The 13,426-nt window shown below is 40.2% G+C and overlaps 1 protein-coding gene across 2 annotated transcripts in view; it reads right to left on the bottom strand.

Moving 5' to 3' along the window:
- LOC133370899 (desmoglein-1-beta-like) overlaps positions 1 to 13,426 on the bottom strand; it is a 40,116-nt gene continuing 26,690 nt past the window's right edge. For both annotated transcript variants that reach the window (XM_061597803.1, XM_061597795.1), the window contains 6 exons: positions 12,359 to 12,580; positions 10,060 to 10,602; positions 8,752 to 8,903; positions 6,690 to 6,744; positions 5,864 to 6,099; positions 1 to 4,224 (listed from right to left, as the gene is read on the bottom strand). In XM_061597803.1, coding sequence (XP_061453787.1) covers positions 3,286 to 4,224; positions 5,864 to 6,099; positions 6,690 to 6,744; positions 8,752 to 8,903; positions 10,060 to 10,602; positions 12,359 to 12,580 — 2,147 coding nt within the window. In that variant the 3' untranslated portion in view covers positions 1 to 3,285. The remainder of the gene's footprint in view (positions 4,225 to 5,863; positions 6,100 to 6,689; positions 6,745 to 8,751; positions 8,904 to 10,059; positions 10,603 to 12,358; positions 12,581 to 13,426) is intronic.

Genomic DNA, 13,426 nt, shown 5'->3' with positions numbered 1-13,426 from the left:
CAAGATATTTTGGGCAGAAGTTTTTATTAAACTGAACAGTATTTTACATCTTCAAATATAAGCTTGTTTACCAATTTATTGTAACTGCATACAGTCAATAGTTCACTCACAAACAAAGCAATTCTTTTTTTTTTAAAGATCACAACAGAAAACAGCTATGAGGGTCATTACTCAGAAATGCTTTTGGTATACAACTTGAAGGGCAGAGTTATTGCTAGTTGATAAGTGGAAAAGCAAGTATTAAAGCCTATGTTTGCTAAGTATTAAACAGTATAAAGCGTATCAGTGCATCATACCAAAGACAGTAAGTATACTTCAAAAAAAAACTTTCATTGAAAAAAAGTTAAGTTTTTGTATTGGGATTCTTTTTATTCCCAGATATTAGTTCAAATATAAAATTCATAAGATTAAAGAGAAGAATACAGTGTAAAGTGACTCTGCTAATTACAGCCATGCAATTTTATGGAAATAAATATTTAGACCAGCTTAAAATGTTTTGGCTAAGGAAGTACATTTTTTAAAAAAGTTATATACTAATGTTTATTATATAGTGTTTGCATGATACATAGTTGGGGAAGATTGTTTTTTACTGGCGGGTCTTGTCATTGACTGACACATGAAATAGAAAGTTTTGCTTTGAAGTTTAGCTTGTAAAACCAAATCAGAAAACCTCCTCCCCCATTCCCTGAAAAAGGAAGCTACTCTTTTTCACACTGTGCAGGACTTTCTCATGAGAACAATTGTGCTGCTCGATTTGAGTGACAACTGCTCAACAGCAATGGTTATTAACATTTATAAGTAACCATAATCATATTGAAATTGATAGCCAAGTAAAGCTTTTAAATACTATATAAATGTGATTTGGATATAATGGGAGAATCTTTTACAAGTGAAATATGCAAAACTAGAATAGTAACCATGGTGATTGTATCTGACACTGAGCATAGTTGCACACACAATGACCACATATAGCATTCTAGCTGATCTAGTTACATAAGTACAGGGAATCCTTAGAATAATAGTTCTGTGATGGAGGCTAGAGAACTCCAACAGTGAATTTTCAACACATCCATCAAACTATAATTCCCTGGAGTTTTGGGGTGAAACCATTACAGATAAACTGGTCTAAAATTTGTAGCATAGATATGCCCTTGTAGTGCTTCAAGCCACTGAAACTGAATAGATCCAAAGAAATATGAAGAGAAACTAAGGTGTGCTCCTGATGTTTTAAAAATGTATGCTGAGAAGTAGCCAGACAATGGCTGAAGGGGAACACCATTGTAACAAAAGAAAAGTCAAGTGTGAGGGCCAGATAAGATTACAGTAGCTTTGCTAGAAATGTTCCTGCATTTCTACAGTCATTTTCTGGCTGCTGTTCTACATGCATTTTAAAAACTGATGGGAATGGAACATCGGGAACAATCTTAAGTAGCCATAAGAACTAAGGTCCTTAAATTTTTATAGATGTCTGCTAAAAACAACGGGGCACATATAAGGTAAAGAGAATAGAATAGAATCTTATAATGTGATAAAAAAAAACACAATCTTGGTGAATAGCGAATGTATTTACACTACAGCGCATGTTATCAACACTGCAGTTACTTTTAGTTTACATATGGTACATAACTAAAGCATGTAAGCCAGGACCGAAAGAGCTATGACAATGCTTTTGCATGCCCAGTGAGAATTTTGTCTCGTGTCCCTCAAACAGCAGCACCCTATGCCACATGACACACTCTTTTGGAAACTGATGACAGATCATCTCCAACAGATATATAACTGTCAATGGAACCAAGATATGTGTCTTTACCTTCATGGTCATATATCAATAGGCAATTGTTTGTCAGTTTGTGAGATAGCATAAGGATCTGCTGTTCAAAGAAGAAAAAGCTACCTTGGGCCTGCTTCAAGAAGCTCTTTGCATCCTGGCCAATGTAGTCTAGATTTTCAGTATTTTATTAGACCTAGCTTTATGTGCATGTAAGCTTCCATGAAAGCACAATAAACATAAAAACGATTCGTTTAGCAGTGCAATCCCAAGTTTATTCCATAAGTAATCCATGCTTCAATGGGACTTACTCCTATGCATAGGATTTCAGCCTTAGGGGTTTGCAGCAGCATGTAAAATTTAATAGCAAATGTATAGTCAGAGATTGTAGGTTTTTGTGGAAATACAGATTTATCAGAGCACGTTTCTTTTGAGAGAAACCTTTCAAAATTTAGACTTACTTTCAAAATATAATACAGTGCATTCCCTCAGTCATTCCTGTATTATCTGTCACCTGTGTTCTTGATTTGATAACAATTTTTTCATCAGTCCCAAGTAGGTTTTTCTTTTCTGCCAGTACACCATGTAGTGTAAACTTCATAGTAAGCTAGACTGCTAATAACTGCTGTAATAAAGGTCATTCTTTCATGACCCGAGTAGTCTCTCTAGCTAGCTGGGAAGAATATCTTCCATCATATTGAAGTTCCTAAAGACTGGTCATATGTTCTGAGATCTGATGATGTGCAACCAGGACTTAAATGTAAGCACACACAAATCATTCATCAATATTGCAGTGACCTGTAATAATTTGACCTGGAATCCTCTATTTTTAGAGCAGTGTATTGCCCCTATATGACAATACGCTGCTATGTTGACTGCTTGTGACATCAGTCAGTCATATGGAAATTAGTGCATTTTCCCCTCTTTTCCACACTCTGATCAGACTTTGATATCTTGCTCCCTTCTGTTTGCCAACTAAAGAGCTTTAGTAAGTAACTGAATTATGAGTTACATAATGGAGTTATTACTTAGAAGAAATTCTGGGCAAGCACTATAAAAATATGGCAAGCAATTTCAAAACTGAGTGAGTGTATCAGGCTGTTCCTAAAAGCCACCTTGAGCACAGTTCCATTTCCTTCCCATGCCAGCAAAGATAAAATAATAATAATATTGTGGCATTCAAATACAGAACACTTTCAGTAAATGACTGTAGGAAGGCACTGTGATGGACCAATAATGCTCTTCACACACCAAGGATGTATTAAAAGGCTGCACCAATGGTTTCTGCATTATAATCACTATCCTGTTGGGGGGGAAATGTACCAGAGTTGTCCTATATTGGCAGTGCCTCCACATTTCCTTTTGGGGCTGCATAGTTTTAAGAAATTCTTTTTCAAGCAAGAATCATTTGTTTTTTCCCCTAATGTGATTTGCTATATATAAATAATAAAAAATTGTTCAGTGGCAAATCTAAAAAAAATTGGGAGCTTTGCAACTATATGCAATCGCAAGAAGCCTTACTGATTAGAATACTGTACAGTGCTGTACTTTGTCACCCGTCTTCGACTTGTACCAGGAGAGGCAGTTCCTATTGTTTGGTTATGGAGATTATCAGAACCAAGCATTTGACCTGTGATGCCACCTAGACCACCAACGCCACTGCTCATTCCTGCCCCTGACATCACTCTTTCTGTAACAACCACATTGCGTGCACTTGATAATTCAGAAGGAATGGTCAAATTGCCCTGAATGCTTGTGGCCGGTCGAATCACTCTTTCTGTCACCACTACATTTGACCCATCAGCCAGATCAGGAATGCTCATGGAAGCGGGTATCCTTGAATTTGGAGCAATTACCCTTTCTGTGACCACCACATTAGACCCATCTGGTAGCTCAGGAATATCTATCATGCCATGCATATCAGTGAATGAGGCAGGAGCAAGCACCCTTTCTGATACCACAACATTTGATGCACACAGAGGATCAACATTAATTGTGGGAGGTTTCATTGTTGACCCGGATGTATACGTTTCAGTCACCACTACATTACCATGGAGCACAGGGTCAGGTATAGGCCTCAGAGGCTGTACAGCAGAAGTAGTTGTGTAGGTGTTTTCAGTAACAACCGTTGTGCCACCAACAGCAGTAGGTGGAGGCAATGAAGAAGTATTAACAACAATGGTAGTTCCAGGTGGTGGCAGATTTATATCAATGTCAGAAATGGGCAGAAGTGCGCTAGGATCTGGGAATGACTCAATTGCTACACCCAAGCAGATTTCTGCCAAAGTCTTAAACTTAGGTCCCAATGTATCAAGATAGGTCTCATCCAGATCATCACCAATAAAACTGCAACAGCCAATGGAACCAACAGGAGTGCCTATACCCTCATGATCATATATCAGGAGACAGTCATTTGCAGGTCTGCCTTCGTCTTCATCGGCATACGCAAACGCTTTCTAAAAATAAAGAAAGGGGAAGACAGAATTAAAGTCCAAGCTTTCTTGCGATCAGCATCGAGAGGAAGTAAAAGCTATTAGAAAGAGAAGCAATGGGCTACTTAGGAATGGTTGCTTCTCCACAGTTTGCCAGACTTGGGGCTGTGTGTGCTCCATGCAATTCTGTGCATAGGCAATCCACTTTTTGCACCATTAAAAGCCAAAGTCTGTTTATTACGCAAAGTTTGCAAATTTGTGTACATTCTTATCTGCAGTTCTATTCTGCTTTTCAACTATTCTGCACAATACATTCTGGGTTTGTAGTCAGGAATTGGGGCAAGGAGCTGAAATCCTGTCGCCATCCGTGAGAAATCTTATTTAGATACCACTCTAGTTTCTGGGATATCTCCCCAGGCATTACCCACACAATTTCCAGCATGCTTTGGCAGCCAAAACTGCTAAAATACTGCTTTTGTTTCCCAAGCAGGAAAAAAAAACAATGATGAGACTCTAAGGAAGTTGAATCTTAGCAAGTTGAATGCTGTGCCTCAAATGACATACTTTGCTATGGAAATATAGCATGGTCTTACCACGCTGATAGAGCTGGTGTTTATAGAAAAAAATGTATCTCAGTTCAAAATGATCATTTTCTAAGTCATGATTTTAAACTTTAGATGATTGTGGAAAAGCCTGCATGAGCTTCTGGCTCATATGCTCCCCCTCCTCCCTCTCTCCCTAGCACATAAGAGAAGAGAGTAAGCTTCTTTTTTCCACATTAGAGCAAATCAGTTTCCTATTGTTTTAGAAACTTGAGGAACTCTGGTTTGTTCTAACCACAGGTAGTTAAAACAAAGATCAAACTGGATTTATATACTGGTTTGTTCACTCATGGTGGGAAAAGATGAGAATCCTCAAATGAAATAGATGTGCAGTTACTTATCTGGCCAGCTCAAAGACAAATCAAGGAATCATACTGCCAGCAGGTTGCTCATTAATACAAATAGGTGTAATGTCTATTACCTCCAAAGGTATATAATGAGCATTTGTCTTCAGAAAAGGTTATAGCAATTTTATTACTGTCTCACCTGTTTTCTATCATTGAGTTGTGTGAAAATTAGGGCTGTTGCAAAATGCCATCCCTTAATTTGCTACCCCATTCACAGAGAGTAAATTGGGGGAGGGCAATTTGCCAGTCTTCAAGGACTGGGGGAGGAACAAATTGGTTTGGGGTGGGGGGCTGAGCATTGCATAATTAATGTAATGTTGGGAGGGGCAGTGGCTTTCTGTTGTATTCCCTCCCAGCCTCCTTCCTTGTCAGTTGTCTGTAGGAGGTGGCAATTGATGTTCCTAGGAAGTGGTCATCTGCTAGCCAGAAGGTAGCATTTCTCTGCCCCCCCCGAAAGGTACTCGGTGTAAAGCATCAAAAGTTACTACCCCTTCCCACCACCCCTCCAAATTGCCAAAACAACCCAGTTCAGCAGACTGGATAAAGACATTTCAGATTTCTCTGACCCTGAATGTTTTCCTGTTTACCTGAGACTGACATTTGCGTATACTGACAAGGTCAGTTGCATATGACCATGGCAAGGATTAATATCAATTGTACAAAAACTACATATTCAGTCAATGTCCTGTTTTGAAAGAAATGAACCTGCATTACCTCAGAAAAGTAACTGTCTAAGAAAGCCATATTCACTCCACTCTCTCTGTATTCTTTTATTGTCCCTCCAAAGGTTTCTTTTCTTCCTGTTGTTCCATAGCCTGTAGTTGTTCCATAGCCTGTAGTTGTTCCATAGCCTGCAGTTGTCCCATAGCCTTTAACTGCTCCAAGTCCTGTTGTTTCTTCAACTCCTGAACTCACCACACCTCCTTCTCCATACTTTGTGTTGTAGATATCTGAAAATGAAACAAACAAACACTCAATGTTATTATTGCATGATGCTTTTAGAGGAACAGTAATGATGTGTGTAGCCCCTAGCATCCTGGTCCACTAACCAATACTGAGATAAATTTAAGCCAATTCAGGCAAGCTGCCCACCAGGCAAGCTGTTTTTTTTTGGGGGGGGGCAGTTTGTCCTTGCCAAGTGAAATCTACATGGTGAGGAGCATATCTGTATGGAGAGTGGCTGTTTATGAATGACCCACCATAGAGAGTAGCCTACATGTGGCCTGGCTTAAAATGAACAGCATATGGTTGCATGTCCGTTCAACCGGGCCTCATTTATTTTACTTCTTTCAACAGGAAAGTCTACTTAAAAAGAGCTTCATAAGCACAAAGCAGCATCTGCTGATCTCTGGATTTCAGTGGGCAGGTTTCAGTTAACTTCAGTGGAACTAACAAGAGCTAACAGTTAACAAGGGCTGTGGAACGGGACTATCCTTCTGAAGTAGACTCAAATCTCCAAGCCCTTTGTGTTACATACTAGAAAATAATTGTGAAAAGCATTACTGAAGTTAAAATTTCATAATGTTTAGGCTTCATTTACCTGAGGAGTCACCATAGCCTGCAGCTGTTACGGGCACACAAATATTTGACACATCCTAAAATGAATGAATGAATAAATAAATGATTTAAATACAGGTTTTTATAAGAGATGTAAAGATGATTTTTTTCCTGATCCAGAGGACCACAAGCATAATGGAAGGCCAGGTAGGCATCAGTAATGGATGGTGGGGTGGAGTGGTGGCACTTACCTGACCTCCCAGCAGTGGAGTCATTGCTGCTTACTGGGTGGGAGACTGGGCAGGGAGGCTGGTACTGTACAAATGCACCAGCAGGAACACCATACTGGCTCCACTGGTGCATTTGCATAGCGCCAACCTCCCGGCCAACTTACCCCTACCACTCTCCCTCCTGCTAAGCAGCAGTGACCCACCTGAAAGTTGGAAAGTTAGGTAAGTGCCGCAGCCCCACCCTGCCATCCACTACAGGCAGGCACATGGCACTGTGTACACAGACCCCATTTGCGTACAGTACACTCTTAAACCAGATGTTAGTTGTGTGTGTATATGTGTACCTTAGTATGGTGGAGGAATCTATTTCCACGCGTGGATTGTTGTTACTGGATCAGGGTCCATATGTGAGAGGCTAATGTAGGTGTGGAGCAAACACTGGCTTAGCATATATGGGATATATAGGGAACACCTAGCTAGCTAACCCAGCTAGTTGGGGATGGGTAGCGTGAGGAAAATAGTACTGCTAATATTATCTGTATAATCATATTTATTACGAGTCACAATTGTAACTGTTCTTCTTTGTTTGTGTTACTTTTCTTTGGATGCAGTTGATAACTGGCCATAAAGCGGAAGAACTGAGTGCCTGTTTCATTTGTGGATTGTCATCTTTGAGATGCACAGTTTTATAAGCCAGTGAATATCCTGATGATGAATAGAAGGAATATTTATATTTGCAAAATGGTCATTACTAGTAGGCAGGGCAGGGCAGGGGACCCTTGCAAATGTGTGTCCTCTTTTGTCCTCATGACACATTTATTTATTTATTGGCAAGATTTATAAACTGCTTCAATCAACAAAAACCTTCTAACCTGTTTACACAAGACTATAGGGGGTTGGACTCGATGGCCTTGTAGGCCCCTTCCAACTCTACTATTCTATGATATAAAATATTCATTAAAAATACTGATAAAATCAAATGTTAAAAACATGTTAAAATGATCAAAATATAATCAACATAATAATGATGATCAATTTTAAAACAGATATAATAAAATTGCATGTTAAGCTTACACATCTGGGTAGGCTTGCCTAAACAAAACCTTTTTTTAGCAGGTGCCAAAACAACTGCCTAATATCGATGAACAGGGAGTTCTAGAGAATAGGCGTTGCCACACTGCAGGATCAATTCTTGAAAATGTGGAACAAACATTGTGCTAGTTCTGCAGATTGAAGTAGTTGAGTGCGCACGTCTAGGGTAAGGCAATTCTTCAAGTAATACGGGGAGCTTCACCTATGTCTACTGCCACAGAAAAGGGCTAGGAGTAGAAGCAGCTTGCTGGGTGGGGCAGAACCTCTACGCTAGCTTCCCAGCAGGTGTCCTGCTGTTGCTTGCCAGGAGGGAGAGGGGCAAGGCCATGCGGAGACTGCCGTGGTGCAAACACACCAAAGAAGCTCACCTTGTATTCCTACTGGTCTATTTGTACTACTTGTTCCTCCCTGCCCCCTCAAAGCAACAGTGAACCTGCCAGGAAGCTAGCATTGTGGCTCCACACCACCTAGCGAGCCGACTCTGCCCAGGAGGGCTACTATAGTTGATCTTAGTGGACAAGCAGATTGATAAGGGAGAAGGCTGCCCTCCAAGTAATACATTTTAAGTTGTTTTGCTATGTTGGCTTTATTGTTTATTTTGGTCGCTTTAATATTATTTGTGAGTCATCTGGGAGTGAAAACACTGAGGAATAGAAGGCAAATTTTTAAACAAAATAGGCAGATAGAGAGACAGAAAGTATGACAGGTCCATTATTGCGTTAGAGATTTAGCACTGATAATGGGATAGCCTATATAAAGCTTTCTGCAAAGTTAAGAACTAACCCGGTCTTCAGGCTGTGCTCCTTCAATTCCCCATGAATGAATGCCTCCTTCTGTGCATTCAGGCACAGGCTCAAATCCAGCCCCAACTCCACCAACAGGGCCAGATCCAAAATAGCCACAACAGCCACTCTGTGACATCAGAATTGGAACCACTGATAGAATAAATAAATAAACGCAATTTTTAAACATGGTCAAATATTTGTCTCTGCATATAATGAAAGATACAACTTAATTGCAAAGAATAATTTCTGAGATGCAAAATAATTTTACAAACAGCAAACCAGTCAGTGTTTTTGCCTTTAAATTCAGCAGATCATGCCCAACTATTTCTGACCACTTTTATGTTATAATGATGAGCATCGTGAACAACACATTATTGATATCTTTCCTTCTTTGCCTGTATAGGCATAGGTGAGACAAGGTACTTAGTACCAGGTGACAGGATATCACTCTGATATAAGCAGACAAGCCATCCCACTGGGGTTGGGATTCAATCTTAACCCATCCCTATCATCTACAACAGCTGTCGTGACAGCTACTTGAGCTGCATTCTTATGGCCACTGATGCATCCCTGGATCTGTTTCACAGGCACAGTAGGGAAGGACTATAGCTCAGTGGTAGAACATCTGCTTTGCATGGAGGAGGCCCAGTTTCAGTTCCCAACATCTCCAGGTAAGGCTGGGAAAAACTCCTGCCTGAGAATTGGAGAGCTGCTGTTGGTCAATATAGACAGTAGGGAGCTAGATGTTTTTAAATTGCTTTTTAAAAATGTGTTTTTAAATTTGTATATTTGTTTTTTTAATATTTTTAATTGTTGTAAACCACCCAGAGAGCTTTAGCTATGGGGCGGTATACAAATGCAATAAATAAATAAATAGATGAGCACAAGGCTGCTTTCTATGTTCTTATGTTCACAGTGCTGCACCCATCATTTCCTGTACATGAAGCATCTTAGGCTTTTTGGAGACAAGCAAGACAGAGCTCCTTGGCCATTTACTCCACTTAGCATTGTGCATTTAGCTATGACAGCATGCATTTCTGTGTGAGATGCTGCACTTGATGCTTCCTCCTAGGCTAGGCTGCAGTTTCTTAGCGTGTGAACATAAACATATAGTTAATGGGCCTCTGAAACATGAACTCTCCTCTTGTCAAAAACTCCTTATTTCATGGGAAGATGCATGGGGCAGCTTTTATGAAAGCAATAATGTTATGGCAAAATATTAAATAAGACAGCCCAGAGCTCTTTGAAAAGCAAGCAGAATTCCCAAAACAGAAATAGTTAAATCTAGTTTTTGTGGAATACTTACACACAAATATTAGTCCTCCAAGAATCATCAGGGCAATGGCAGCAGGACTAAGTGCAAGTTCTCCATTGTTTCTGTTCCATCCATAACCATTGTCAACTCCAGTTTCACCATTAATATCACCACCAGTGCCCCATGGTGAACTACCACCACCAGTGCCCCATTGTGAACCACCATCACCAGTGCCCCATTGTGAACCACCATCACCAGTGCCCCATTGTGAACCACCATCACCAGTGCCCCATTGTGAACCGCCACCACTAGTCCCACCACCTGTTCCTCCTGTTCCATCCTTTCCTCCTCCTGTCCCACCAGTTTGTCCCTCACCGATTCCTCCGCCACCTCCTGTCCCACCACCACTAATAACAGTAACAGTGATTCTTCGCGTAGCAGAATTGACACATATCCTACTAGTGTCACAGTGACAGGCTTGCAAAGGAATTATCAATGGCCTATCACAGCTTCTGTCACTGTTGTCGAACACTTTAACTTGGACCTCGTGAATTACAAACTCTATATTCTGGGAGAACAGTGCTGCTGAGGTATCTGTGGGGGGAGAGGGAGAGAAAAAAATAAAAACAATAGTCATTTATATTAATTCTGATTTGGACTTTCTATATTCAGGGGCAAATTCATGCTCCTAAATGAAGTTAGCAGTCCCTATGAGGCAGTCTGGACTATATAAATTTCTCAGGGCCCATCTGGGTACAATAAGAAAGCACATTTCAGTTTCTTTTGGGTGGCACAGAGCAACTAAGTTGTTCATGTATACCTTCACTTCCATTCTCTGGGCTGATGCAGATAACAGGATATTAGCAGTGTCTTATAAGAACTGGCTATCAATTGATACCAGGAAGTGGGGGCAGATTCATGCTTGGAGAACTAAAATAGGAGTTTGCAGATCTGCTAGTGAATACTTTGAGCAGCCTTCCCCAATGTGGCTCCCTCCAGATGTTTTAGACTACAATTCCCATCAGTCTCAGTCAGCATGACCAATGGTAAGGGATGATGGTAGTTGTAGTCCAAAATACCTGGAGGGCACAAGTTTGGGGAAGGATGATTCTCAGGATGATTAATTAATTGATTAGTGTAGGATATTTGCATTATATTAACAATGTGTTAAACAGCTGCAAGTCTTTGCCTCAATGCCTTAGTTGTCTATTTGATACAAACAAAATAATTATTTATTTATTAGATTTATATCCCGCCCTTCCTCCTAGTAGGAGCTCAGGGCAGCAAACAAAAGCACTAAAAGCTCTCTAAAACATCATAGACTTTAAAATATATTATGACAAAACATCCTTAAAAACATATTAAAACAAAACATCTTTTTTTTAAAAGCTTTAAAAACATCTTAAAAAGCAATTCCAACACAGATGCAGACTGAGATAAGGTCTCTACTTAAAAGGCTTGTTGAAAGAGGAATGTCTTCAGTAGGCACTGAAGAAATAACAGAGATGGCGCCTGTCTAATATTTAAGGGGAGGGAATTCCAAAGGGTAGGCGCGACTACACTAAATGTCCACTTCCTATGTTATGTGGAATGGACCTCCTGATAAGCTGGTATCTGCAGGAGGCCCTCACCTGCAGAGTGCAGTGATCAACTGGGTATATAAGGGGTAAGACTCTCTTTCAGATATCCTGGTCCCAAGCTGTACAGGCATACCCCGCTTAACGTTGCTTCACTTAACGTTGCCTCACTATAACGTACATGCTCCATACGTCCCCATACCCTGCTTAACGTTCGCGTGCTTCGCAATAACGTACATTTTATTGGCATGATGCCACTGCCATCTAGTGGTGATTGTGTGCAGTACAAGTGAAGACAATTGCTTCACTTAAAGTAGATTTTCACTTTGTACACCAAAACCAGAACCTTGAACTTAGCCTGGTAGCTAATAGGCAGATAAATACATGTTTTCCCCTCCCTGTGGCCCAGACTCTAAAACTATTCTGTAGAATTCCCCTGAGCTGAGAGTGACCAGAAATAATGTAGAATTAGATTATTTTATGGAGACCAGTACTGCGTTCTGTAGGTGAGTAGAAAGAAAGTAGAGGAGAGAGAAACGAGATGAGGGATGTACTCCTGCTCAAAGGATCTTAGTATCTGCTTACCCACCTCAATCCATAGATTCTTGTGTGGAGCAGTGGGATGCACATGTAGAATATTACAAACTTACCATACAAACTGATGGTTGGTGCAGGGATTGCGAGGAGCAGGGAAATCATGGAAGGTAAAGCAAATTTAGAAAGGTGGGCAAACCCTGAACAATATGGTGATATCTACATCTAAATGTACTTACCATTCACTCTTCTGATATTCCATGAACTTCCTGGAGACTGAGCCACTATTGTAAATTTGAAAGGTGCTCCATATGGTGGTCCATCTAGATCTTTAGCTGTGATTACTGCTGTCGGACTGTCAGTACATACTTTTCTGATTTCATTTGTTACAGTTGGGCAGTTATCATTGATATCTTGAATAGTAAGCACAATGGTGCCAGTCGCTGTTGTGAAAGGACTGTCTGTAATCAAAATATATCCATGTGAGAAAAAAATCAGATGGCTTTTAGCACGTTGTGTTGCAGAGGTACAATGCTCCTGGTATGTAAACAGCATGCCAAATTTTAATTTTAAATTGGAAAATTTAATTTGAGCAAATCAGAATAGTGAGCAAAGGGTAGATTTTAATGGTTGAGTGACAGGTTAAACAGCTGTTAAATACTCAGTGGCTGATCATGGCTTAAGAGGACAGGTCTCTTATGGATCAGTAACTAGTTAAAGAACAGGAAAGAGAGAGTAGGAATAAGTGGACAGTTCCCACAATGGAGGGATATAAGAAGCTGGATCCCCTAAGGATGAGTATTGGGATCAGTGCTTTTTTAGCTTGGACCTGGAGTTAGGGGTGAGCAAAGAGCAAGTTTGCTAATGGCATCAAATTGTTCAGGTTGATAAAAACAAAAAAGGAATTGCCAGGAGCTCCAAAAGGATTTATCTAAACTGGGTCAATGGGCATTAAAATGGCAAATGCAATTCAAGGAAAGCAAGTGTAAAGTGTTGTACTGTACATTGGGGTCAAAAATCCTTATTTCTCATATGTGCTAATAGGGTTCAAACTGGCAGGGAATGACCAGGAAAGAGACCATAGAGCTGTAGTGGATAGCTCAATGAAAATGTCAGCCCAGTGTGCAGCAGTTGTGTGAAAAAGGTGGCTTCCATGTTAGGGATAATTAAGAAAGGAATTGAAAAATACAATTGTTATTATACAAATTTATGGTATGACTGTACTTGAAATGTTGTGACTGTTTCTGGTCACTGTACCATAAAAAGAATATTTTGAGATTGGAAGTTTGCAGAAAAGGTTGCCCAAA

The sequence above is a fragment of the Rhineura floridana genome, chromosome 1, assembly GCF_030035675.1.
Source record: "Rhineura floridana isolate rRhiFlo1 chromosome 1, rRhiFlo1.hap2, whole genome shotgun sequence".
NCBI classification, from domain to species: Eukaryota; Metazoa; Chordata; class Lepidosauria; order Squamata; family Rhineuridae; genus Rhineura; species Rhineura floridana.
This window is presented reverse-complemented; position numbering and strand designations above follow the sequence as displayed.